The sequence below is a fragment of the Plectropomus leopardus genome, chromosome 9, assembly GCF_026936395.1.
Source record: "Plectropomus leopardus strain MGB_pleo_1.0 chromosome 9, ASM2693639v1, whole genome shotgun sequence".
NCBI classification, from domain to species: Eukaryota; Metazoa; Chordata; class Actinopteri; order Perciformes; family Serranidae; genus Plectropomus; species Plectropomus leopardus.
The window spans coordinates 9299562-9326014 of NC_142184.1; the positions used below are offsets into that span (position 1 = coordinate 9299562).

General features: G+C 40.0%; 2 protein-coding genes across 5 annotated transcripts; one reads left to right on the forward strand and one right to left on the reverse strand.

The window, feature by feature from the left end:
- Window positions 1-1221: 1221 nt before the first annotated feature.
- Window positions 1222-5768, reverse strand: apex2 (apurinic/apyrimidinic endodeoxyribonuclease 2). Its single transcript, XM_042491233.2, has 6 exons — window positions 5575-5768; window positions 5393-5476; window positions 4274-4454; window positions 3850-3993; window positions 3423-3492; window positions 1222-2531 (listed from the first exon to the last, which is right to left on the reverse strand). Exons 1-6 carry the CDS (start codon window positions 5687-5689, stop codon window positions 1392-1394), a joined length of 1734 nt encoding a protein of 577 aa, XP_042347167.2. The 5' UTR covers window positions 5690-5768; the 3' UTR covers window positions 1222-1391.
- LOC121946591 (protein bicaudal D homolog 2) lies at window positions 3830-25989 on the forward strand. 4 transcript variants are annotated; one of them, XM_088081902.1, is made up of 10 exons: window positions 3830-3966; window positions 4318-4440; window positions 8215-8547; window positions 10718-10930; window positions 11130-11282; window positions 13768-14277; window positions 17058-17936; window positions 19292-19468; window positions 22652-22803; window positions 24385-25989. In XM_088081902.1, the coding sequence occupies exons 3-10, from the start codon at window positions 8296-8298 to the stop codon at window positions 25508-25510; spliced, it is 3462 nt and encodes a 1153-aa protein (XP_087938028.1). In that variant the 5' UTR covers window positions 3830-3966; window positions 4318-4440; window positions 8215-8295; the 3' UTR covers window positions 25511-25989. The 4 variants fall into 4 exon arrangements, with proteins under 4 accessions (XP_087938028.1, XP_087938029.1, XP_087938027.1 ...); XM_088081903.1 differs by lacking the exon at window positions 3830-3966 and having other exon boundaries at window positions 4305-4440; XM_088081901.1 differs by lacking the exons at window positions 3830-3966; window positions 4318-4440 and adding an exon at window positions 5970-6183.
- Window positions 25990-26453: the final 464 nt, after the last annotated feature.

Consider the following 26453-nt stretch of genomic DNA (forward strand, 5'->3'; position numbering starts at 1 on the left):
TTTCTTTTTATCTGTGTACATACATGTGGAAAAACCAAAATCATGGCCTGCACACTCAGTATATTCCACATGTGTTAGTCTCCAACATTTGAACAAAAATAGACAAAAAAACTTTTAAATTCTGCTGCTGCTTCTTCTTGAAATAAAGAACAAAGGGAGCTGAAATTGTCTGAGCTGATTACTGAGAGAGAATTTAAGTCCATTTGAAAGGCTCAAGAAAATAGCACACAATTTAAACTGAAATTGTTTAAGAAAAGTGTAAGTTGTTTAAATACTGATTTTTTTTTTGCATTGCATTTTGAAGTGGATGTCGTGCTTGCATATTTGTGGTGCGTGACATTTCTCAGCTTGTGTTTACTGAAACAATATTTATGCTTCCCTCTTGAATTTTTTTTTTTTTATCTCAATGAGACTTTAGCAAGGTTAAATAAAGGATCTCTATAGTTATTATACAAATACAATGACCAAAGTTGGCATCCAGACGTGACAATTAAATATCACTGTCATTAAAATAACATCTTAAACCGTCGGATCGAAACTCATTAATTCCCACATAGACAAGGCTTATGTTTTATATATAGTATCAGTTAACAATAAGAGGTAGGACTGCAAGTATTCTCATAATTTATTTATTCAAAGATTAATTTCGCAATGAACAGATTAATTGGTAACAGGGACCCACATATCCTCAAAAAGTTTAAAAAGGCACCTAATTAGTTAATCTAAAAATAAGGCCTTCACTGGTATAAACATGTTTTAAATTAATCTTTAAAACATCTTGAAAAATGCCAAGACATGAAAATAAAGATTTAATTATTTCTTTTTGTAAAATCTCAAAATGATTAGTACAAATCTATTTTTGAAATAATTTACAGTATAATAATATGTTCATTGTGTGTGTCCTGTTTAGGAAATTTAAAAAATGTTCAGCATTTGAAGTCTGTCATCTAACTTTTAAACTTCACCAAAAAAGGCATGTTTTATAGCAAAGTATACATTTGGCAAAATTGTTCCATTCATATTATTTTTCTGCAATTTTGGCAAATGTTAAACTGGTCCTAAATTTCACTCCGACTCACTGGGAAGAAAAAAAAAATGTCTTGCCTTCAGCTGCAGGAACCCTGATGTTGCCTTTAAAATGTCAGAAAATGCATACTGCAATTCCCCATAATTGACTACTTCATCATCAAGCACCAAGAACAAAGAAAACCAAACTCAAAGTAATAGAAAACCACCGTCTTTTATTATTTAACAAAGAAAAAACAACACAGTCAACAATTAAAATGAGTGAAATTATGAAACGTCTGTGTAAAAGTTTAAGCTTTTTGGTTAAGATAAAAGTTTTAGTGATGATTCTGGAAAAACAACTTTTGTTCAGAACAGTAAACGCGTCACTTCCCCTTATCAACCCACAAAAAGAAGTTACAGCGAGCCTCGGGGTTGGAGGAATGTCCCTGAGGACGAGCACATACAAAGAACTGTTTGCCCATGTTTGGCCCCTCTTTTTTCACAGTACGAAGCACGCAGGGCTCCCTGTGGACCTTACAAGAGGGGGGCGGCGGAGGTCCATGAAGCACTGACTTCCAAAACACTGACGAGGCCCCTTTTTTGGCATTTGAGCATCCCACAGTCGGCTGTGGGTGTGAATGTGTTGTTTTCATCTGTTTGTCATTTTGTTTCAGCAGCTGTGGTGAACCATCAAACTCAAGCTCAGTATCTGCAGGTACGCTGCTTGTGACTGAGGATGCGTCCTCGCTTGTGAACTCTTTTTGGGAGTTCTGTGATGAGGTAACTTTGTCCTCGCCGTTGGTTTTTTCACACTGCCTTACAGTGGCGTCAGTAGAGGGAACAACATTTGTAAGTTTAGCTTTGAAAAAGGAAAGGAGGTTGCCCTGTGGCTTTGAAGAAGTCTTTACTGTCTTCGTCTTTTTCCCTTTTGGGACAACAGAGTCTGATGTTAACAACCGTTTTTTACCGGAGATGTTTCCAGCTCCGGATGGATTTAAATTCTCCCTCCTTTCCTCCTCTTCTTGAGATCCAGGTAATGCATCCCGCTGCTCAGACTGAGCTGATTTTTGGTCCACCCTCACGAGGAAGCGGGAAAGTTTCTGCTGCTTGCCAGCAAACTCTGGCAGGTAGCGCGTGCAGAGCGGAGGAGGCTTTGAACTCGGCAGGAGAGGGCAGCTCAGTTTCCCCCACACGGGGCAGTGGTCTGACCCCTCCACCTCCGGCATGATGTCCGCTGCCACAAACTGCTCCTTGGCGAGCTGGCAGTCAGCGAATATGTAGTCGATGCGTGTGCCATAGTTGGTCTGCCGCGCTCCGGTCAGAGTGGACCAGCATGTGAAGGCGTTGGTGCGAGTTGGGTGGAAATAGCGAAAGGTGTCCACAAATTTCCCACCGTGGACTGGATCTGCTGAGGTTACTTCCGATTCTTCAACATGATCCTCATCAGTCATTCCCTCTTCTTGTCCTCCGCTGTGCAAAAAGCTATTCAGCCATTTCCTCCCGGGGTTTTCCCCAAAATCATCCTAAGTGATGAGAAAAACAAAGCTGGTGGTTTAATTATTATGAATATGCATCCTCTGTGCGCACGTGGCAGAAACATAACACTGGCAGTTTGCCACAGCTGGCCAATACTGAAACTTTGTCTTTTCACTTCCGTTTTTGTTCAGACTTATTGATCACACACAGAAAATTTGAAATTTAGAGGCGCTGGTGGCCAGAGTTTATTGACTTTGGACAGAGCCATGCTAACTGCTTAACAAGGCTGCAGCAATTAATCGATTAGTTGCCACCTAATTAATTATTGAGTCTGAATTTTTTTTTTGTTATTTTTTATTTGAAGATGCTTGTCATCACGTCCACAGTCCCTACGAATGGATAAACAAGCTGTGTTTCTTTCTTTTTTCAACGAATGGCTATGAAAAAAGAGCCATAATGAAACATGAAATGAAATGAAGCAGTTTGGCTTCCCATGTTTTGTACATGTTACATTCATATTTTTTGACACGGAAAAGAATTCAATGAGAAAAAACAAAGTTAAGGATGTTTTGCCAGCACTGTATGCAAATGGGTTTGGGGGAAAATAGTTAAAACTTTCTGATTCCAGCCTCTTAAATGTGAATACTTTGTGTTTTTTTACTCTCTGTGACAGTAAACTGTCATTGTTTTTTAGACCCAAAAAACAAATTGAGAAAATAATCAACAATGAAAATAACTTAGTTGCAGCCCTGGTTGTTTGCCCCCATTTCCAGGTTTAACTGGTTTGCTAAGCTAACTGGCTGTTAGCTAGAACTTCATATTTACTATTCAGACATGAAAGTTGTATCAGTCTTTTCATTTAAATCTCTGCAAGACATCGAATGAGCAGAAGAAACAAGCAAAACACTTATGTGACAGTTTTCGAAACATTTACTTACAATATCACTGGGGTCGCAGTGGTCTATTTGCCGGTGAGATGTGTTAACATCTCCTAAAACAATCACATGGCTGAAAAACAACAGAAAAAAACATTGAGTCAGAATTTTTAAAGAAGAAAGGGGATCACAAAAAAGCTGCAAAGACTCTTATGGCACATTGTTCTAAGTAAGGTCTGACCATATACTGCTTCTTTTAGCAAATTATAAACTGCTTTAAGTTTCAATGAATATTATTGACCCATGACATGAAACATGCATCTAAGTGCAAAAACAGGAAGGTACATGTGTGCCACTGCTCAAGCTCCAATTTGCAACAGCCGTAAAAGGCATTGTGTGACGCTGTTTGTGGTAAAAGCAGGATACAGCTGTGCCTCATGTACCTACAATCTTTGTTTTTAGTCTGTGCAAACTTTTTATAAACTCTCACCTGCCATTTATCAGTAAAGCCTCAGCCCGACACTGAAGCAACTCGTAGAACTGAAGTTTGAACCGTTTTCGCTCTGGCTTCTCAGGGTCAGCCCGTGGACAGTATACGTTGATTACAGTAAGAGTTTTCTCTTTGTCCTGACACCTGTGGGGGTAAAAAAAGAGTCAAAAACAGACAACAGTTTACAAATACTTTGTACACACAGTGGAATATCCCATGCGGTCCTTGACAGTAATGTTTTTATTAATGTCTTGCAAAAAGAAACTCTAAATTAATCAAAATCTGGCTGCTCGTGAAGATGGATTTATTTACAGATGGTTGCTATTTATTTTTAAAATGATGAGAGTACATAAACAGAGATAAATACTCAATACAACACATACAAATGTAAGAAAACCTCCAAGTGAAACATTTTTTTCCTCACATGATCCTGTGCTGTGTGATAACGGCTCGTCCTTCATTGTCCAGAAGCTGCAGCTCCTCACTGGAGAACTCAGCCTGGTCCCCGTAACATCCAACAGCCCCTTCATGGTTGGTGAGCAGACCCGTGAGACCCTCCTCAGCAGCGAATGGAGTGGCACTGTCTTTACAGTAAGTGGCAACCCCTGTGCATGTCAGGAATATGAGGTTAATCAGCTTGTAGAGTGTAGTTTTTCTACAGCAGCTATAACACGTGTGTAACACTGGGCAATGGCATTACAAGGGTTTTTTTTAACCATTCAGTGACATTCAGTGAGGCAATATTTCATTCTTAGAGACTGTCCCTTATTTATCATAGGAGGGAGGTGTCTCAGGTGTGATTTGTATTATTATTTTTTAAAACATTCCTAAAGCTACAGATATTTTCCTTTGAGCCTCCGTGACTGATATGGGGAAAATGCATGACTCTCCCTTCCCCATGAATAATAGTTCTTAAAAAATATTCATACAAAATGTAGGTATGGAGCCAATACAACAAAGAAACATCACAGGAGTGAAAACTGTACATAACAGTCACAATATCAGTAATCCACAGTAGACTTTATTATATTTTAAAAATGCACTCTTTGATGTTTGTAAATTAAAAACTGAATACGAAATCCTGGAATAGGAAAAAAAAAGCCTTGTTTTTTTCATTATTGTCATGCAGTTAGCATTATGTGATTGGATATGGATGTGAACATTAAGCAAAATTTTAAATGACATGTAGAATAAAGTAATTTTGAAGATGCAAGCCTTGCACATACAGTAATGTGTCTTCAAATCTGACGCTAATTTCTGTTTTTGCAGTGTGTGGCTATGATAACTATGTAGTTTTTATGGTGTAGAATAAGAAATCACGTGTCACTTCTCAAAACCAAAATGAAAATCACACTCCCTCCCCAGAACTTAAAAAAATACTTTACATGCCTCCTTCATTTTGCATCACTCTCTTCCACTTATAAATAACAAACACTCCCTAAAACTTTGCGTCTTCTTGCCTGGGTGAACCAGATATAACTGGAAAGAAAAAAACGTATTTCCATGATTCAAAGACACAAAGTGATATGACAATGTAATGAACCTGAATAGCCGCTGCGTCCTCGACTGAAGCTGAAATAGGAGTTGTAGCCGTCAACAATGGCAGTTCTTTCATCAAGCAAGTCTCCTGTGAGGGGAAACATTTAGGATTTAACTTTTATAATAACAGACTAATGCATGTGATAACGTTGCATGACAGCCTCGCGTCTTCCAAACACCACTTACTTGTCACTTTTGTCTCTTGAACACAGATAATATCAGCATCCAGTGAATCAAGAGCATTTTTAATGCTGCCTTTAAACGTCCTTATGCCATTTATATTCCAGGTAACGAGCTTCATTGTTTAAAACTACCGTTGTTTGACTGAAAACACTGAAAAAACGTGCAAATCCGGAAGTAAAAAGGAAGTAAAGAAAGGGCACGAGCGGAAGTGTATTTAATTTTTCCAATATTTATCTCCTATTTTGTGTTTGTCGCTAGAACAAAATTGTTGCTTTTTTTAGCATTAGTGTTTAATTTTAATATCTGGATGCACAGAAAATGTCAAGCTGTTGCATAAAATAAAAATAATATGATTGCATTTCTCCGTTGTCTAGCTAGAGGGGGTACTCGTGCTTTCACGTTTTCGGCGCGCTTTTGACACCAGAGACCTCACTGTATCTGAAACCAGAGAACCGGGTGGGAGGACGGGAGGCGGTTGTTCAGTAACCTGGGCTGGCTGTCGGTGTCCCCGGCTACTGTCGCGATTAGCAACCGTTGCCGCTGACAGCTCCACGAGGAAGTACACAGTCAACGTTTGACCCGCGAGCTCCATCTTTGAAATAAACCCAGAGGGTGAGTGGCTAGTTTGGCTAAAGGTAGCTGTGTGGCTAATTAGCTTGTCTGTTAGGACACGACTGACGTTATCGCCGGGGAACAACTCCGTGAGCCGGGTAATGTGATGTCGTCTATGCCGTTAAGCCTGTGTGGATGTAGTTAATTGCAAAGCTAAGAAGCTAACCGGCTACATTGTTCACCTCGTCGTAGCTGTTAGCATTACGGTGTCGTTAACGGCTAAAACTACTCCTGCTAGCTGTCCGGCCGTGTCTTGTTCTTAGTCCGGTGTCGTCTTGGGTTTTTGTATCCCTGTCAGAATATTTTCCACGCTGTCAGATCCTACTTTGGATTTATTATCACATATATGATGCCAACATATCTGCCTTCTTTAATTTACTCGTAGTCGATGCTATAAAGAAGTAGTTTACGGGGCTGGATGAACAGATGCTCATGGGATGCATCATTTGGCACCGGACAACCCGGCTGGTGTTTCCATCTTCGGTCAAAAGAGAGGACACGAGGAAATGGGGGAAGTCCGCCCCACCCAGTTAGTTAATACGGGTGGTCGAAGTAACCTTAATCCATATACTGTCCACGGATATTTTGTGGAGTACCCCAGGGGATACGAGACTTAAACCAGCTGTCACAACTGTGTAGCTAACATTAGCTGTAGCTATCAGCTTATTCTGTGGAGCTGATGATGTTGAATAGTAATAACGTGGTCAGTGATGTGCACAGGCCAGCCTTGCATCCCAGTTTAATAGTGATGGTGAGGACACGAGGAACCATCAGCGATGATCTTTAATATACTGTGCTTGTTGGTTTTTATTTAAGGTGAACACAGTGGTGGATAAAGTACCTGAAAGCCACACTTGAGGTACAGGTATATAAGAGGCATTAAAGTCACCTATTAAATTATTTAGTCTTTAATTAACCAGGTTTGTTCCGTTGAGATTAGAGGTCGACTGATAATGTTTTTTAAGGGCTGATACTAATTATTATTAGTTGATGAGACAATATTGGCAACACAATAAAAATGAAAATTCTGCAGTCAGTAGTTAAAATTTGGAATATAACAAATTCCAACACAAAACTTTAATTAAATACCTGTAGCAAATGTTTAATCAAAGCTAAAATTTGAACATAAAATACAGCAAGTTCCCAGCAACGTTTTTAAAAAAAATAATGTCAAGTGAAAATTTGAATAAAAAAGGAGTAAATAAAAAATAGTTCCCTGTGGTTTCACAAAGGAAAAGTTCCCTCCCTTGCTGTTACTTTCTTGACACTTTTTAATTATTAAATTTTATCGGTGATCATTAAGATTAAATATCGACACAGATAAACCAGGAATGGCTTTGTAAATAAGTGCAGAAAGCAGGCCAATGCACTATTGAGTATAAGACACAATGGTAAGTAAGATATCCTCATTAGAATATGACTTAAGTACAACTATCTGATATTTACTATAGAATAAAAAGTACGTTTATGATATTAAATGTAATCATGTACCATTAAGGGAAAGGAAAGTAAGTACAGCTTAAAGGACTTAAAGAACAAAATCTAGTTTTTCCTTCCCTCCGATTCTTTCATTCGTCTGGCCGTTCCTTCCTTCCTTTTTTTGTAGGATGTAACTAAACTGCTTATGGGAAATGTAATGGAGTAGAACTATGCATTTATTTGGGAAATGTTGTGGAGTAAAAGTAAAACTTGGAAGAAATTTAACAATTCAAGTAAAGTACAGATACTCCCAAAATACTTAAGTACTGTAAAGAAGTATAATGACTTTGTTACATCACTTGGTGAACAGCAGCAACATGCTAGTTATAACTGCTAACTAAATACTTGCAGACTGCAGCAGTTAGGTAATTTACAGCTTGGCTTTGTCTTGTGACCTTTTGAGCTGAAAGAGTTATCCCATTCAATCAATCCCCAAAGTTAATCTTGCCCTTTGCTCAGTTTGTGTAACATTATGATTTACACAAAACCTCTTTGTCATACTGGTTATTGTTCTAAGTTGTTTACATAACTCTTTGTGTTTTGCTTCTGCAGTGTGGAGTAATGAGTGTGGGGGAGTGAAGGAGGCAGGTGTCCCAGAAGAACATTGGCAGACAAGTTGGAGGCCAGGCAAGGATGCTGGAGGCGGATGCAGACACAGCAGGTGCAGCTGCAGAGAGAGAAGGGGAAGCAGAGATGGGGAGCGGGGACTTGAGGGCTGAGGTGGTGCGGCTGACTCTGGAGCTCCAGGAGGCCACAGAGGAGAAACTGCAGGCAGCCCGCTATGGCCTGGTGGTGCTGGAGGAAAGTGCTGCCCTGAAGACGAAACATAGGCAGCTGGAAGAGGAGCATGAAGTGCTCAAAGGGGAGCTGCAGCAGCTTAGAGAGGTAGGAACACCCAGGGCCTTGTAGTTATATTTAGACAGCATCAGCCTTGTGAAGTTCTCAAACCCCTAGCTTTCCAAATGTTGTTTCCAATAACATACAACTGCTTTGTGACCTTGTTTTACCACACTGTTTTTGCACAGTGAAAGTAGATTTTTTTGCCTTTCATAAATACTCAGTTTATCTTTAAATCTAACTAGATTTTGTTTGATAAGATGCTGTTTCAAATTGAAACAAGCATTTCCTGAATTCATATGAAATCTATTTTCACAGAATGCTCTGGGATGTCATTTTTATAGCTCACGTTAAAAGAGACATTAGGTTTGAATATTTGTTAAAGGCATCTGAAAGCAACACAAATCAAGTGATGTTGCTCCGGGTTTAAACAAGATGTAATGGAACAGTAAAATCAAACATTTTTATTGTTTTGCCTGCACTGTACAAAAATGGTTTTGACTTACCTGCTGTCACATGACACTGTTAGCAAATCTAAATGCAGTCTAAATTTAAATGCCATCTATTGATGCTGCTCATTTTAATTTAACCATTGAGGCTGTCTTGCAGTGTCCCTAAGTAGTCTTACAAAGATACCATTGTTGTCTTTTTCATATGCACCAGTGACCGATGACACGGATTTGATTGCTCATCTCTAAATTACATTTTGGTGACTCCGTCGATCTGCTGCCACAATAACCATTCTGTTACAGCTGCGACCTCGTATGAGATATTCAGTGAGGAGGCTTGTGATCGTATGCTGAGTCAGTTGTGCCCTCATATGTCATCTGACGCTGATGGCGTCAGAGGGAGAACACTGTCAACTGATTAGGACATCCGGTTCTTTTAGAGCATAACATTTTCTCTGTTTATCTTAAACTGATTTTGATGCTTAACCGCACAGCATTAAGGATTAAATTAGGTTTTTGCCGGATAGTCGAGATAAAAAGATTAGACCAACATGTCAATGCTCAGATTAGCATGTAATCCATGTCTTTCACAGATTTATTGAAATTGTGGCATATGCTTCTCAATGCTGCTATGTTCTAAAGAAACAGTGTGCTTTGTAGTATTTTGAGTTAATCTTCTTCTTTTAAAAAAAAACAAAAACTGTTCATCATTGCACAGTAAAATAAACAACCTTTCCATTACCCGTGTTTGAACAAGTCAGTTTGTACAGCTGCGCTCCATCTGACAGTTACAGTTCCGCTTTTAAAGGTGCGTTTTGTGGAACTATTTGTGAGATTATTTTGATCATGCTTATGCTGACATAAAGCTGACTGACTGATGTGTGAGGGGTTAATATTACTTTATAATTACTGACTTTTTCACAAATGCACCAGATTGAACTTGAAGTTATTAGTATTGCTGAAAAAAACAGGTTTATGTAAGAAGGTAATCCTATAAAATTCAATCCCATCATGTGGGTGCATTTTTGGTTTAGCAGTTGTTTCATCCACCTATTTAAAAATTGAGACATTTAAAAATCCTGCTTACAAGCAGTTGGATATTTAGCAATAAATTTGAGCCAGAATAACACTAAAAGTGGGCCGTCCTGATGTTTTATAACCACGTATCAAGCAAAGCTCTTTATGTCTTGAGGGACGTAGTGGTACAGAATTTCAGCTATTTTTTCATAATCTGCGTGAACCTCATGTCTTGGCTGTTTACCTACCTCGGCTTTGGCAAGGTTTTAGCAAAGCAGAGCAGACTCATGTGTTGTGAATTGGCATCATTATATAACCACATCACGATGATCAGTTGAGCGTGTTTAGCAGAATGTTCATTTCATTTAACACCTTGTTTAATAGATCTTTCATGTGCAGGCATTGATGCATAATGTGTCAAGGTTACTGATTATAGCTATGAAGAAATGCCTGCTATAACAGGGCTAATTGTAATGTAGTAGGCTAATTTTAGCACATTGGGTGGATAGAAACACAGTAGAAAAAGCATGAAATCTGCTGTGAACCTCTGAGGTGTCTTGTTCACAAATCATAAAAAACATTTCCTCACTGTTAATTGGTTTAACAATATGATTATTACTTAATTTGTGTAAGATGCATAGGCATTTATTGCCTGGATATGAGTGCAGCCTGAATGTGTTTGTCTTTTAGCACCACAAAAATTGCTGCAGATTTTGCCCTATCCTTGACCCTTTTTTTTGTTTTTCGTAAAGGCATTTGCAGATTCTGTGAGCAGCCAGAAGCGTGCAGCTGCGGATGGAGAGTGCCGGGAGGAGAACCTGCTGCAGGAAACTGCCACGAAGGAGGCTGCCATGGCAACCCGCATGGAGGAACTCCAGGCAGAGCTCAAGCAATCACGCCTTGCTCTGAGCAATGCACATGCAGAGATCGATAGACTGGCGGTGGTCTCCTCCCAGCTTAAGAAGGTGTGGCAACTCACTCATACACCTGCACACGGGTTTTATTCTGTATACTATTAGTTCCTGTTTTGTCATGATTCATACAATGACACCCTCAGTAGCCTCATTCCCAAAGTAAGATTAACTGTGCATGACATGAAATTGGTAATTGTGCAGTTCAAATTTTGTGCTTTGCACCAGCTTGATAGTGGTTTGTGTTTTACAGGAGTGTGAGTGTCTGGAGGCAGAAAAGGGCCATCAGAGGGATGAGATGAAGGAATATAAAGTTCGTGAGCTTCGCCAGTTGCAGGACAATGGCGAACTGGAAGAAGAGAACATATCTCTGCAAAAACAAGTGTCTGTGCTCAAGGAAAACCAGGTCAGTTATCACTTAAGCTAAAACGTTACCAAATGCTTCTACCTACAGACTGTAATTTAAAATGGATGGATAGATAGAAAATAAAAAGTAGATATACAGCATTGTACTATTGAACATGTCTATGTGGGTGGAAAAGCATTTACATGAACATTGTGCCATACTATTGTTTTTATGCCTCCATGGCGGTGATAGCCGTGACCAGAAGAGTTACGTCTCAGGGTAATTTGTCCGTCCCATTCCAGTGAAAGCTATATCTCGAGGGCCTTTATGGAATTTCTTCAAATTTGGCACAAATATCAACTTTTGAATCAAGGATGAACTGATTAGATTTTAGTGGTCAAAGGTGAAGGTCACTGTGACCTCGTCTGTCTCATTTTCGTGAACATGACATCTTGCCTCGAGGGAATTTTCTCAAATTTTGTGCAAATATCCACTTGGACTCGAGATAAACTGATTAGAATTTGGTGTTTAAAGGTCAGTGTGACCTCACAAAACATTTTTTTGGCCATAACTCAAGAATTCATCGCTAATTATGACGAATTTTCACTCAAATGCCAAAGAGAGTTAAATGATGAATTGATGACATTTTTCAACATTATTACTCAGAAACAGAAGGGGAAACATTTAATAAGATACTGAATCGGTGACTCTAATCTTGGGTGTCCATCTTGAAACTGCTGATTTGAAGCTCTTTCATGCTGCCGGGTGGAAGATGTGTGTGAAGCATCCATGTTTCAGGATTTGTAGCTTCTTTGCAGCAACATTTAAATCGTCATCTGTCATGGCTATATATGAGTCTGAACCGACATGGATACAAACTGTGACTGCAACTTGACTGATTCTCTGAGGCATACAGCTGTTAGGCGGTAATTCTAGTTTGCTCTATTTTTTTTCCTTACTTTGTTTTTAACTTTTTGGTTGTCAGTACACTGTGATGTGGTCATTGTAGTGCACTGTCTGTTTGCTTTTACCTTTCCTGCATGAGAACGAAACTGCTTTGCATGCAACAAACTTGTAATCTCAGTCACATGTTTGTTGACATAACTTCACCAGTGGCCAGTGTTAAAAGACAAGACAGACCAGTTGCTGGGTGATTAATGCTGTTAATTACAGATAATTAAGTACCTTCCAGAGCTGAGCACAAACATTTGTTCACATTTATCAGTGAATTCCCAATTTGGCTGCATCCCCTGAGAGCTAAACATCACATCCAATGAAACATTTTGCTGGCAATAAGTGGCAGGAAATAAGGAGATAAATATAGTTGTAAGTAACACTATGGCAACCAGGCCTCAGTGTAGCAATCCTACTGTGTACAAGTGATTGCAGGGCATTTTAAAACACTTTTCAAGTCCTGGATGACTTTGAATGCTTGGAGAAATTATATGTTGTCCTGGAAATGTATTATTGCATTTTGAACTTTTAGCTGAGAACTAACTGTCAAACATTAAAGGACTGAATTAACAACACAGTTAAATTTTCACTAAAATCATGAAATTTAATTTAAAACAAAATTTTATGGGAAAAAAATACATATACACATAATGTTTTCATACACACATGCAGTTTTATTATTTACTTACATTCAAAACAGAACCAAGTTAAAAGCTCTTGATGTATTGTTTTACTTTCTGAAGGATGTTTATGTGTTTACTGTAATGTTATGTCATTGCATCAGTAAAAAAATACAGAACATGTTAGCGAAGAACATTTACTAAACATGAGCATACCTTCCAAATGCCCTTGACATTTTCTACAGTCAGCAAATCTTACTCTGTGTGCTCAAAATGCTCTGCAAAAACGTTGAAAAGGTCAGGTTCAGTATTCTTGTCGGTTGTTATATTAAGGATTTTATGTAACCTGTCATTGTTTAGATTGGTAAGGGTGTGAAACAAGTGCCTCCGAATTCAGATGTGCCTTCTGTGTATGTTGTCGCTCTGCCAAGACAAACTGTCCATGACTGGTTCTAAATGTAGCCGAGGCCTGTTAGTGTGTCCATGATCCTTCAGTGGGCTTTTAGATAGCGCAGCGTTTTGCCTCCACAGTCTCAGAAATCCATTTTTGTTATTTAAATGAAAGCTGTAAGTGATTTCTCAGTCATACAGCAGCAGCTTCAATACTAAATTTGATTTTATTTCTTAATTTTTTAAAAGCAAATATTGTTATTTTATGAATGCTGCATGTAAATATAAGCTTGGCAGCAAATAAGCAAAGTGGATGGAAAGATTATATAAAGAAAATGTATAGGATTTAGACTCTAAAGCAGTGGAAGGAACTGTACTTGTCCATTACAAAGAGAAAGTGGGTGTATGACTATATTTTTAAGACAAAGTGGGTGTGTGACTATAACACTATTGTGCTAAATGCAATGATAGTTATGTTTGTGTATTTGGACTAGAATGTGCATTCACATGTGTAGCATAAAACAGCAAAGAAACACCTATTTAAAAACAGCCCTCTGATTTTGCTCTTCTTGACATTTCAGGTTGAGTTTGAATCAATAAAGTTGGAGCTGACCCAGAAGAACGAGGAGCAGGAGGAGCTGCGAGCTCAGATGGAGGAGGCTGCGAGGCTGAGGGAGATAGCAGAGAGGCAGCTGGATGAGGCCCTGGAAGCCTTGAAGGAGGAGAGGGAGCAGAAGAACTGTCTGCGGCGAGAGCTCTCCGCCCTGACCCTTAACCCCTTTGATTCTGTGGGGAACCTGGAGCTCCACTTGGAGCAGCTGGATGACAGCCAGGAGGAGGGCCAGGGGGGAGAGGGAGAGGGCGAGGGAGAAGAACAGGACAGCGGCATTAATAACGGTCCTGGGTCTGCTCCCGGTTCTGCTCACCCTCCTCACTTGGGGGGCTCCAAAAGTAACGGCCTCATCCATCGCTACTCCACTCCACGCACCAGTGACGTGTTCCTGCGTGCTCCAGCGTCTGGGCTGGTGTCGGACCTGCTGAGCGAGCTGCACTTTTCAGACAGTCAGAAACTAAAACAGCAACTTCTACAGGTAGGCACAGCACAATCCTCTTTTTTTCCAAATATTAATAATAGGTTTTTCAGTAAATATACACACAACCATTCAAGCACACATAACTCACCCTCCCGGACACCCAAAAAGTATATAAATTGGGGAATAAATACACGAATAGATAAAAATTAATTAATTAATCGAAACATTGAGAATACAAAAATATAATAGTGCTAACAACAGTGATGGTTGACAAACAAAACAATATATTAATAAGAATAAATTATATGACAAAGAAGGGCCATTGATTTGTAATCAAAGTTCAGACCACAAAATAGTTTACCTATTACAAAAATTGTACTGCATATACAAACATAAACATGCTTACATTTTCACACACAAAATGCGTATATCTGTGCCCCTCTTTTAAATGTATTCATATGTGTTTTGATAGTAGAGCACCAAAGGAAAAAAAAGATTGCCTCAATAAAATATAAGAGCAGTGTTTACATGTTATATTATTGTTTTATTATAATATATTTTATTATTTAAATCAAAAAGAAATACGGTCCTGTCGTTTGAGATCTCAATAATAGCTTTTGCATCACTGTAACACAATGCACTCATTTATAAAGTGAATATTGAAATTCTTCTGTGACTCACAGAGCTGCATTCGTTTTTAGATTAAATGATCTGTTCTAATCAGGCTGAATAGTGAGGATGTCATACTGGTTGGCTGGTTTGTTTGTCTGTCTAAGCTGTTGACGGGGATTTCTGCCACTTCCTGCTTTAGACCACATCCCTTGTACATTGGTGAAAGAGTGTGCCGCTCTATATCAATAAAACCACCTGGCACCGCAGTGCATAATTTAATAAAGTAGTTCTAAATCAAAGGGTCCTAGAAGAAATTCAAGAGAATCCCAAGAAATGGGGAATAGTTTATTTCACCGTTAAATTCTCTGTAGAGTCGAATCCAATGTGAGCAAGAGAGTGAAAATTCTGATCACAGGTTTCACTTCCTCCATGGTGATTTCCTCATCTGTAGGTGACAGCTGTAGTATTTTGGTTTTAATCCTTTCTGACAAGCAAAATCTTTTCAGATGAAGGTCCCTGAAGTGACATCTTATCAAATCGGTGGTCTATGACTTGATGTGTATAAATTTAGGGGTAGTTGACACGAAAAAGGTTGAGAACCACTGATCTGTTTCATTTCAATTCACACCTCATACACTTACGCCTCACAAATAAAATGTACTTTAGAAAATCAAGAATGCCTTGAATTGTGATCCCTCTCTGTCTGAAGGACATATATTATTCATGATGCACTTAAGTCGAGGGTTGGGTTAGCAAGCTACGACCTACCAGATGTTGGGTGTGGTGCCGAATGGGGTCAGCCACTGTTCTACATGAAAAATGCATTAAGAAGAGTTAAAGGTAGTGGGGGGAGAAATTTGTTCTTCATGAGAACTGTCTTTTTGTCTTATCAGCAATCAGTGTTGGTCTTTGAACAGAAGTGGATGCTTATGAACATTTTCATGCATTTAAAGGGGACCTATTATGCTTTTCTGTATTTTCTGTCATATATTTAGGTAAATGAGGTAAATGTATGTAAAATAAATCCCTGTGAGCAAAAACCTCAGGCATCCGACCATTCTGAATACTCTGTTACAGCTTTTTCTACTCTGGCTACAGTATAACATCATCGGGTGCCGTTTTTTTTTTTATGTGCTCAGGCACGCTAGTGTTCATATTACGAAGCCTATGCTGCTACATGAAGTTATTAACGAACACCAGGAAAACATGTAAACATACTTGTCGATGCCAAAAATGTATACCTGATTTCAGATCAAATTCCTGCTAGAACATGTGTGGTTGTGTTAAGAAGCTTTTATTGGTGTATTTTCTCTGTAGAAAGTGACACTATTCATTTACAGTCAACTAAAAAGACAGTACAGAGACGACAAGATACAGATGACCTGGAAATGCTGGAAGGTCTGTCCAGAGCAGACTGGGCTTTTTTGGGAGGGAGGTTTAACCCCGTTTCTACTGAACAAAAAAATTAACTAAAACATGTTATCATCTGGCTATTTTATTTTAATGTAAAAGGTTACAATCAGCATTCACGCCCAATTCAAATGACTCTGCAGTAGTCTCATGATTGGCATTGATGGAAAAACAACAACTTGGTGGACACTCTGTTTACCCCCTTGAGCGTTGAGTCAGTGAGGCGCCTTCACAAAAGACCATCCATCTCCATCCAAGAAACACTCAATCATGGTTCCAAATTGGTCTGCAGAGTTAGAAAGAGACACTGAAAAAGTCAGAGATGTAAAAAATAAGTAGCCTCCATAAAATTTTCACTGGCCTCCAAGCTGCTTCTAAATGTTGACTAACCTGTTCTCCAGCCTGTCCATAACATCGAATATGACACACCAGAAAAAACTGCAGAAAGGCACTCTCGTCTGCTGCAGAGCTTCGTACACGGCTCTAGTCTACTGATAATGGGAAAGGGATCTGTCGCCTTTTTTATTGGGTTTTTCCGTGTTAAAAAAATCTGCGTATACTTGGTAATTTTCGCAGAAAAGAGGTATAAAAGAGACAGATGCTAAATGGAGCGTTTCAGACAGAGGGTGAATGCAGGTGTACCACCACAGGAGGTATGAGTAAAATAACGTTTTTTGACCATGAAAGCATGTAAACACATTCTACTAGAAACCTTAAATACAAGTGTCACTCTGAAAATGAGCATTATCTGTCCATTTCAAGATGCATGTGTTCATTCCTCTCAAGATTTTAATCTTTTGTGTTTGTGTACCCAGGCAGAACGAGAGAAATCCGGTCTGACAAGCAAAGTGGAGGAACTCCAGATGCAGCTGATGATGACCAAACAGGCACTCAGTCAGCAAGAGGACAAAGTCGGATCTCTCACCCAGCAGCTGGATGCTGTGCAGAACAGCCAGCAGCACAACCAGGATGCAGACGACAGGGGAGATGATGAGACGGAGAACGGAGGCGACGGAAATGCAGTCTTTGACTATGAAGTAGACACCAAGAGCAAGGAAGTGCTGGAGGCGCGCATGCGTTCAGCCAGCGAAGAGCTTCTGAAGCTACGAGATGAACTGTCTCAGGCAGGTGCTCGATATAACACGCTGGAGCACAGGTACAAGCAGGAGAAGGATCGTTGGAGGGCAGAGGCCCAGGAGCTGGCTGACAAGATCCGTCAATGCATCAAGTCCAGCAAGCAGGACCAGGAGCGCATCAGTGAGCTGGAGAAGGAGATCGGAGCCACACGGAAAGTGGCCATTGATTCGGAAGGGCACTTGAGCGTCGCCCAGGAAGAGCTACTGGCTTTCTCTGAGGAGCTCTCCAACCTCTATCACCACATCTGCGTGTGCAACAACTTGACACCCAAACGAGTCACTCTGGACTATTACCGTGATGGTGCGAGGTCAAGTGCTGGAGGTGGTGCACGACGATCACACTACGTCTACCCCCAGCACAATGCCCAGAAGAAGCCACGAGGTAATGACATGTTCAGCTCCAAAGCTTCTGCACTGCAGTTTATGGGGGAGGTGGACAGTGCAGGAACCAGCACAGAGTCCCCTACCTGCCCTGGATCCCCCACCCTGGATTTTAGGGACCCTTCAAACGTCCGCAACTTGGTAGCGGTCATCCGTTGCCAGATCAAACACCTTCGGGTAAGACAGCACTTCACACGCAGAATGTCAGTCAAGGGAGTGATAACTCGACTAGAACTTGATTATTTTTTTAACTGAAACTGTTAAATCTCTGTCTCCTTCATTTTTGATTATTTTTTTAACTGAAACTGTTAAATCTCTGTCTCCTTCATTTTGGGTCGATCACTGAAAGTGAGGCTTTTGTTCTGAGTGAGGCCTTCCCTCCTTCACAAATTTCTCACTGAGCCTAAAGCTCAGCTCAGACTGTTGGATGTAGTTGAGTAGTTCCCATGTCAGTTTAAATCCAACGCCTGGTGTGGGACTTGTTGACACGTGTGCTTGTGTGTGTGGGTTTGAATGGATTGGATTATCAGGGGTCAAAGTTGAATTGTGGCTTTCTCTACAGAGAATCCTTTCAGAAAACAGCAGCGTCTGCAACACGGGGAACTTGTGAAACACAGTTTGAAACACATGCTGTTGGTCTTTTACTTCTTTTATTTCTGAAAATATATTTCACAGGTTTATAATACATGTATATACGTGATTGGTCAACTAATTGATGAGGCTAAATATTGCCACCTTGCTAATCGGCACAAGAAATACTTGTCAGTTAGACTTTAATAAATAGAGGAAAATGGGCGGGGTTTGGATCGGTATGCGAGACTAACCAGCGGCTCTGATTATCAATGGCTCTCCCTCTCTCTTTCTTTCACACATGCACAAACACACACACATGTGCTTTCTCATGGATAGAGCAGCATGTGCTGTCCACGCACATTCAAGGCAGAAGTGATGTCAGTGCCTCACGCATTTGTGCGGGATGAATGTCTTCTTGCTAGGCTGAACAACAAGAGAGGTGCTTAATGTACGGAGGATCCTAAGATGCCTGGACACGTGTCACTTTGCGTGCATGCTCACTATGACAGAGTTTCTTTTGTAGGATAATGAGCAATTTTTCTATGCATGTTGCAAAGCTACACATTTCAGCGTCATTTTCAATACTATCAGGTTTTCGAAAAATGTGATTAATTATTTTAAATAGCTCTTATGATGTGCAAAATTGTGCTCTTTTAACTGTTTTTGAGTATTTCCATACTTTTAGGTCAGTAAACTACTCTTAAGTTTAACTTTGGTTGAAACATCAGGGTTATTATTTGTTGGGAACATCTCTAGTATAGTATTGTTAAGAAAACTAAGATTAATTTTACACATTTTAAACGGATTGTTTGGTTTGAGCCATTGTTGATAATCTGATATATGGATATATTATGTATTTTTTTAAAAATCAATACCATAATATAGAGTTTTTCCGTACAAAGATTTTCACAAAATGTTCACTGAAACAAACACATTGAACTCATTTTGTGCTCTCTCAGGTGGCGGTGGACCTCTGTCGTCAGAGGGGCGCGATGCCTTACTCAGGGTTCAGCAGCGGAGAGTCGGAGCGGGATGCTGAGAGCCTCATGGAAGAAGTACTCAAACTCAAGTCACTTCTCAGCACCAAGAGAGAACAGATTGCAACCCTCAGGACTGTCCTGAAGGCTAACAAACAGGTAGGTCGCAGAAAACACCGATTACACCTCGGTGTTCCCTTTCGATATCTTTGCACTGTTTTAGAACCTTTTAAAGCCCAGTATACACTGATCGCACAGTGTGAGCACACTAATCGCAGACATTTACTCATACAGTATGAGTTGGAATTGACAACATATCTAAAATCATACAGTGTATGCCCAGCTTTAGTCTAGTAGCAGGAAAATGTCTCATTTTGGGGTATTGCTTTAAATCCACTCAACCTGTCAGGGACATTCCCTAAAACCCAAATTCTCTAATGTCCAAGGCCAATATTGGAATCCAGTCATCAAACATAAGCTATCTGACATTTGTCTGTTTTGGCTTTCGATGCCTCATCTTTTTCTTTGTTTGTACATAAGAAGACAGGCTCTTTGGTACAGAGGGATTTTCATGAAATGTAGTCTTACTTTTGTTGTAAATATTCATTACCCTCTCTGGATAAGGACCAGAGCAAAGAAACCAGGTCTTAATGATCATCCACACGTAATCTTGTCATAAGCAGTATGGATGATCTGTATTATCAGTGTCTTGTCTAGACAGTCTATTGTGCTCACATGGTGCTGCACCTGGACTACAGTGTGATGTTGCACTCCTCAGAGATTGAACTCTGCTCCTCCTCGTCCCCTTTCCTGTGGCTCAAGCACTGCGTGACCTGCTTCTGTCGTTCCTTAGCTGTCACTCTCCCTTTCTCACACACACACACACACACACACACACGCACACAAACACTCGAGGTAATCGGTTTGGCTGATCCGTGCTCGCATACAGCAGTTTACCTTCTCAAGTCTGATTTGATTTAACTTCACTGTCAGGAAAGAATCTGAAATTTGTCTTGTGTCTCAGGACATTAAATGTTTCACATAAATACACATGAATGCAAAAATACAAAACAAGCATTTCCCAAAAAGAGAAACCCCTACAACAAGCACTACCAATCACATGAGACTACAAACGCTGAATGCAGTGGAAAAAATGAATCACTCCTGTTACATTCAGTGTTTGTCCTTTGTACACTGAGGCTTCTTAGAAGCCATTTACAGGACAATGATGGCCATCCATTTCTTCTTCTGATGTAATCAAGGTTTTAACGCATTTTTTGCATTGTTTTTTGGATTTAAGTCATAGACCTGGTGATATGCTGCGTTAGGTATACAAGACATAAGATGATCACTCAAGAGGTACTGTTTTCTGTCCGTCTCCATTATCAGATGTTTTTGTTTACTTTCCTAACGCTGATACAAACTGCTCTTTAACAGAGGTTATGCTGTGACACGGTGACCATTATAACTTTGATGTCTGATTACATTTAATAAAAAACTACAAATTTAAATCTTTATTTTTGAACGGTGTTCCCCACCCTGCAGTAGAGGCCTCCCTTGCCTCAGTACATGCATACAAGAGATAAATACCCTTTTCAAATTATCATTAAAACCATGCTTGATTACCCATCACACTTTGAAAAACTCATGGCAGGTAATGTCCAGCATCAACCAACAAGTTAGCAACCGTCTCCCAAATGTAGGTGTGGGTTTGCTTTGCTGTTCCATTGTTTACAGAGCGGGTGTGAAGCAGGCAAACCCAGTGATGCTACTTGTCCTTTGTCCTCGTCTACAGAGACACAGACACTAAAGCAAGCATTTGTCATGTTGCATTTTTGATGTGGTTGTCATGTTTACACAATGTATTGGCTATGTTATTATTTTTAATTAATGCAAACAAAAAGTGCTGCTAATTTTATTTTTGATTGTTAATATAAAACTCGGTGTGTATCAGTGTTTTTTGGACAATTTCTGCTTATTTTAAAAACAGTGATAGTTCTGACAACTTTATTAATTTCTGTCACCATAATCATGATCTAAAAAAAATTTTGCACCGTTTCGTCTCTAGTGTATACATGTATCAGTTAATATCTGGGTAGGAGAAGTAATCCTCAGTTTCTTAAAAAGATAATTATCCAGCAATGTTAAAGAAACACAAGAGGTTGTTTAAAAACACTCACTATTGTTCTGAAGGTATTTCCAGACATATGAAAGACTCTTCTAACTTGATAGTTACTTCCGTGACCCAAGTTGATGCTTATACATACATGAGAAGCACAAACGAGGACTATGGTTTCCGTAGAATTCTTGGGTTTGATGGTACCATCAGTTTGAAGTAAGTGCATCATTAACATATGAGTCTATTGTAAATCATTCATGATAATATGGATTTTGACAAGGGTTCAACAGATTATCATCAGCGGCTGCTGTATTCTTCTTTTTTGAAATTATCAGAATCATATTGGGGTTTTTGTTTTTAATCTGATTGCTAATACAATTAAACAATTCAATTCTCTGGCTCTGATGCAGCCACCACTCTCTCTTTCTGTAGTCACCACTCAGTAGTTTTACTAAGAGTCCCGCCCACGGCACCAACTGATTTGTTACATACATTACTGAGTCACAGACGGGCAAAGTTGAACGCAGACTGGAGCTGCTCCGGTGAGCGAGCAGAGCTGTGGGTCAAACATTAAGCAACAGATATTACTGAAGTTGCGATAAACACAGTCCTGTTTACTGAAGTTGCAAAAACACGCAGTGGTTTCTTTGGTGACAATCTGCCAGGGCAGAAAAAATATTAAGAGAAAAATGGTAGCTACTGGATGTGTGTTAACTCCTGTTCTGAGAGTACAAAAACTGCAAGGAGAAGAAGAAGGAGTGAGACGGCGCCTGGACTTTTCCAAGACAACACGAGAGGGAGATGTGACCCATGACTAGATTTAGTAGTTAATATAAAAATGCAGCACTGTGAGGATACAGACATTTCAGACACAAGATACATATATATATAAAAACACACAGACTAAAGTAAAGGCCTAAAATTGCAGTATTGGAGTATTGCTCTCAACTAACACAAGCAATATCTCTTTTCAAGATAACGTTTAAAAGTCCTCTTTTGCAGCATTTACTTAAGCAAATAAATAAAGGCACTGAAATAAAGTGTAGTGATGGAGTGTGTGGTTTTCTATTTTTTTTGACGCTTAAGATTTTAATATTTACTGCAAATAATTTTGGCGTCAAATGCTAGCTATCAGTCTCCTTGGTTACTCATAATCGTGGTTAAGCGGAATGATGGTGCTACAATAGCATGTGATGGTGTGATTGTCTTTCTCGTCGATGCAGACTGCAGAGTTGGCCCTGTCCAATTTGAAAACCAAGTACGAGACAGAGAAGAGCATGGTGTCAGAGACCATGATGAAACTGCGGAACGAGCTCAAAGCCTTGAAGGAGGACGCCGCCACCTTCTCTTCACTGCGAGTCATGTTTGCCAGTCGGTAAGTTTGCCTTTTTATGCACAAGAAGAAAATAAACATTTATTCAGCAGATACAAAATAAAAATCCCTGTATTTAGTTTGTACACTGAGAGAGTAGATCTTTAATTCCTTTATAATTTTTTTAAGATGAAACATGTTAATTAGTTCTGATTTTGCGCTCTTTGCTAGTGTTTTTCATGCTTAGTAACGGTGCTCTTGTTGTGGTACAGCTTCTGCTACCACTCATGTAATAAGCTTACCATGCTTATTACGCCTGTGGACAATCCACTGGTTCACATGAAGATTATGAACCACATGCTCAGCCCTGTGCCGATGGGGGAGGAGGCGAGGACAGATTTGTCCCATCAAGCCAGGTCACCTTAGGAAAGGAGAGGCCTTATGTTGGCTGCATATGGGTGGGGCATTAGATAGGGTGGGAAGGTGCTGTCAAGGGCTAAACTTACTTGGGCTGTACCGAATAATTTGAAGCTTCACTCACGACATTGCCATTCACATTCTAAATCAAGATTTGAATGCTGTGCAGTTTTTTTCCTTTTTTTCTGTCTGTTTATTCTGTTTAAACCCAGTATCTCTGCACAGTTGGAGATACAGATTAGGATACACTATAATTATCAGTATTTGTATAAAAGATTTCAGTGGTAGCGTTGTAGGATTGTCTGCAACTTGTGTGATCCAAACATTTCCTATAAATAACTCCAGAGAGTGTTGTAAAGTCCAAAAGCCCAAAATTATTGAATATAAGATAGATGCAATCATTGATAGATGCAAAAAACAAACATTTGGTACAGCCCTAAAACTTACATTCACTAATCACTAACCTCTTCCATGAATCAGTTGGCATGGGTAATTGTTTGGAGGAGTGTTTCTGTGTTGGTTTGAGTGAACTAATTGTTCTTTTCTCTCCCCCCTTGCCTTGTCATTGTTTTTATAATTGACAATAAAACTTTTGTTGTTAATTGCCAGAGAAGCCTCTTAGTCATGCATTACCTGTCTGGGTCGCTCCAGACAGTTATGAGCTGGTATTTGATTATCCCTAAGAAGGATTGGAGAACAGACAGTGGTCAAGGACTACTCTGTGTAACAAGCTAAAGATTACAGCTTCAAAGATCCTCTTATTTATAATCAAGTTTTGTGGTGCCATCATGTGGATGACTCGAGTGACTGCATTTCTACAGTAGTTTAGGAAGAGGAAGTGTCCTCTTAATCCAGCTAAAGTATTTTCTTAGAGTTGTCATTTTCACATGCACCCCTCTTTTCTTTCTCTTAAAGTTATATTTTGTAGGCAATCAACATAAAACTAATGAAGTGCTCATACAACTGTTTCTAAGAAGATTTGCTTTTACACCATCTTAGTTAATGTTAAGGATTTGCAGATTTGTTTTGTTTGTTTGTTTTATATCATTGTAAATTCAGTAATTTGGGTGTATAAAAACAGAAAGATCACAGCTGGTATTCAAAATGTGTGTCTACAACACTATAAGTCATGTTTAGCATGTGTGTCGTGTGTTTTCGGATTTACGCTTTAATGTGTTTTTGCCTGCTTGTGCATGTTGCATCTTCTCATTGTGCACGATCTCTCAGGTGTGACCAGTATGTCACCCAGTTGGATGAGATGCAGAGGCAGCTGGCAGCAGCCGAAGACGAGAAGAAGACACTGAATTCTCTGCTGCGTATGGCCATCCAGCAGAAGCTGGCTCTCACTCAGCGTCTGGAGGACCTGGAAGCCCCTCTGTCTCCCCACAGCTTGAACAGCAGCCCCCGCCGCTCCCGGGCCAAAGAGCTCGCCACCAAGTCAGGCCGGGCTCCACGGAGCCCCCGGAGCAGTCCTGCTCGCCCTCCACTGAGAAGCAGTCCACGAGCTAGCCCTGTTCTCGGCGGCAGCGTTTCTGCTATGGCCACACACCACCTGCGAAGCTTAACCCGAAGCCTCCACACAAGCCCTGTAAGAACCTCTCTCTCTCTTTGTCCCGACAACCAAATCCAGACAAGCAGCCGATCTTCCAGAGGCAAAGGTCTCCCACGGGACGCCACCTTCGTTAGAAGTCATAGTGTCAGTGATGTTTTTAACACAGATTTGAGTCCCGGCTCCTCTCCAACACGTAAAAGCTCCACCAGCTCTGTGAACAGCGAGTTAATGGTTAAAAAAACACAAGTTAGTGATACAAGAAAAGGTCGGAGAGCTTCGGTCCCTGTACGTCAGGACACCTTCATTACAACTCGTGTTGTACCCGCCTCGTCCTCCAGGCTAAAGTCTTCCTTGTTTTCCTCCTCCACAGAGAATCTAACCTCTACTAAAACTTTGCGTGTGTATCCTAACACATCTGAAGCATGTGGTGAAAGTAAACAAAAGCCTGATCTAAAGCCCAGCGTAGATCCTTCTGTGAGAAGAAAACAGCTGAGTTATAGGTCTAATTCTGTGCAAGCAGCAGCTGCATGCCGAAACACGTACCAGTCAGACGCAGCCTCTTCTCAGTCCAGCGCTAAATCTTCAGCGGCGCTGACAGCCGCAGCCCAACCGGTTCACAATCCACCTGTTAGGAACAGGATGGCAGGGATCTGCAGAGAGTCGAGGCGTAGATTATCCACCTCCACGAGCAGAACCACCGAGGAATCGCTCATTAATGTTAGTAAGAGCTCCGGTAATAAAGCTCAGGGCACACCTGCCAGGCCCCGCAGCGCACACTCCAAATCATCTCGCAGGCGATGAGATAAGCAGCCTGCAGATTAATACTCTAAACTAAACTACTTTAGCCATAGCAATTAGAATTATAATGCTCTACCTGCAGTTCTTGTTGAATCTGAGTTATTCATATATTCTTATAATTTTTTATTGAGAAAACAAAAAGGTTCACATATTTTTGTTGATATTTGGAATGCAAAAACTTTGAAGCATAATATCTCAAAACTGCAGACAGATAGAATTTTATAATTCTAATGTTAATCCTACAAAACATGAAATAAGCTGTTGTTAATATTTGTGTGTTTTTGCATAGAATTTGTTTAGAATTTATCGGGGTAAAGAATTGGTTTTATACATCTCATGTAGCTGTTAAACACCCTTATTTGCTGATCCTTTATATGTTTATCAATCCATTTATCCTTATTGATTACCCTCACTTTTTCCACATAATTTATTTTATTTATTTTGAACTAAACATGTTTTTTTGTCTCTGTCTCACCCTGTCTCTGTAGCGCTGAAACACTCCTTCCATTACTCCAAACCCCTTCTTCTCCATAAGGACCTGTCTCCATGTTGACTCCCCAGGCTCCCTCCTCCTTTCCTGACTCAAGACATCCTGTCCATCCCAGATATGATGCAACATTCCCCAATCTACCCACCAGAACCATGGATTTAAAAAAAAAATTAAAAAAAAAAAAATCTCTCATCCCGCCCTCTTGGTTTTCTCTGCTCGGAGCGGAGAAACCTGCATGCAGCCTGGAGAAGGATGAAGAGACAAAATGTGCTGCTCATTGCTCTGTGAAGTCATTGACTGTCTTTGTCCCTGAGTGGATCCAACTTCCATCTGGTCTTGTTCAAGGCTGCTGTGTGTTGTGGTGAACCATTGACAGTATTTATCCCAGAACGAGAGACTTTTGGTGTGCAGTATTTACTGTCCTCAGACTCTGAATCAAGGCTACGATCTGTTTTA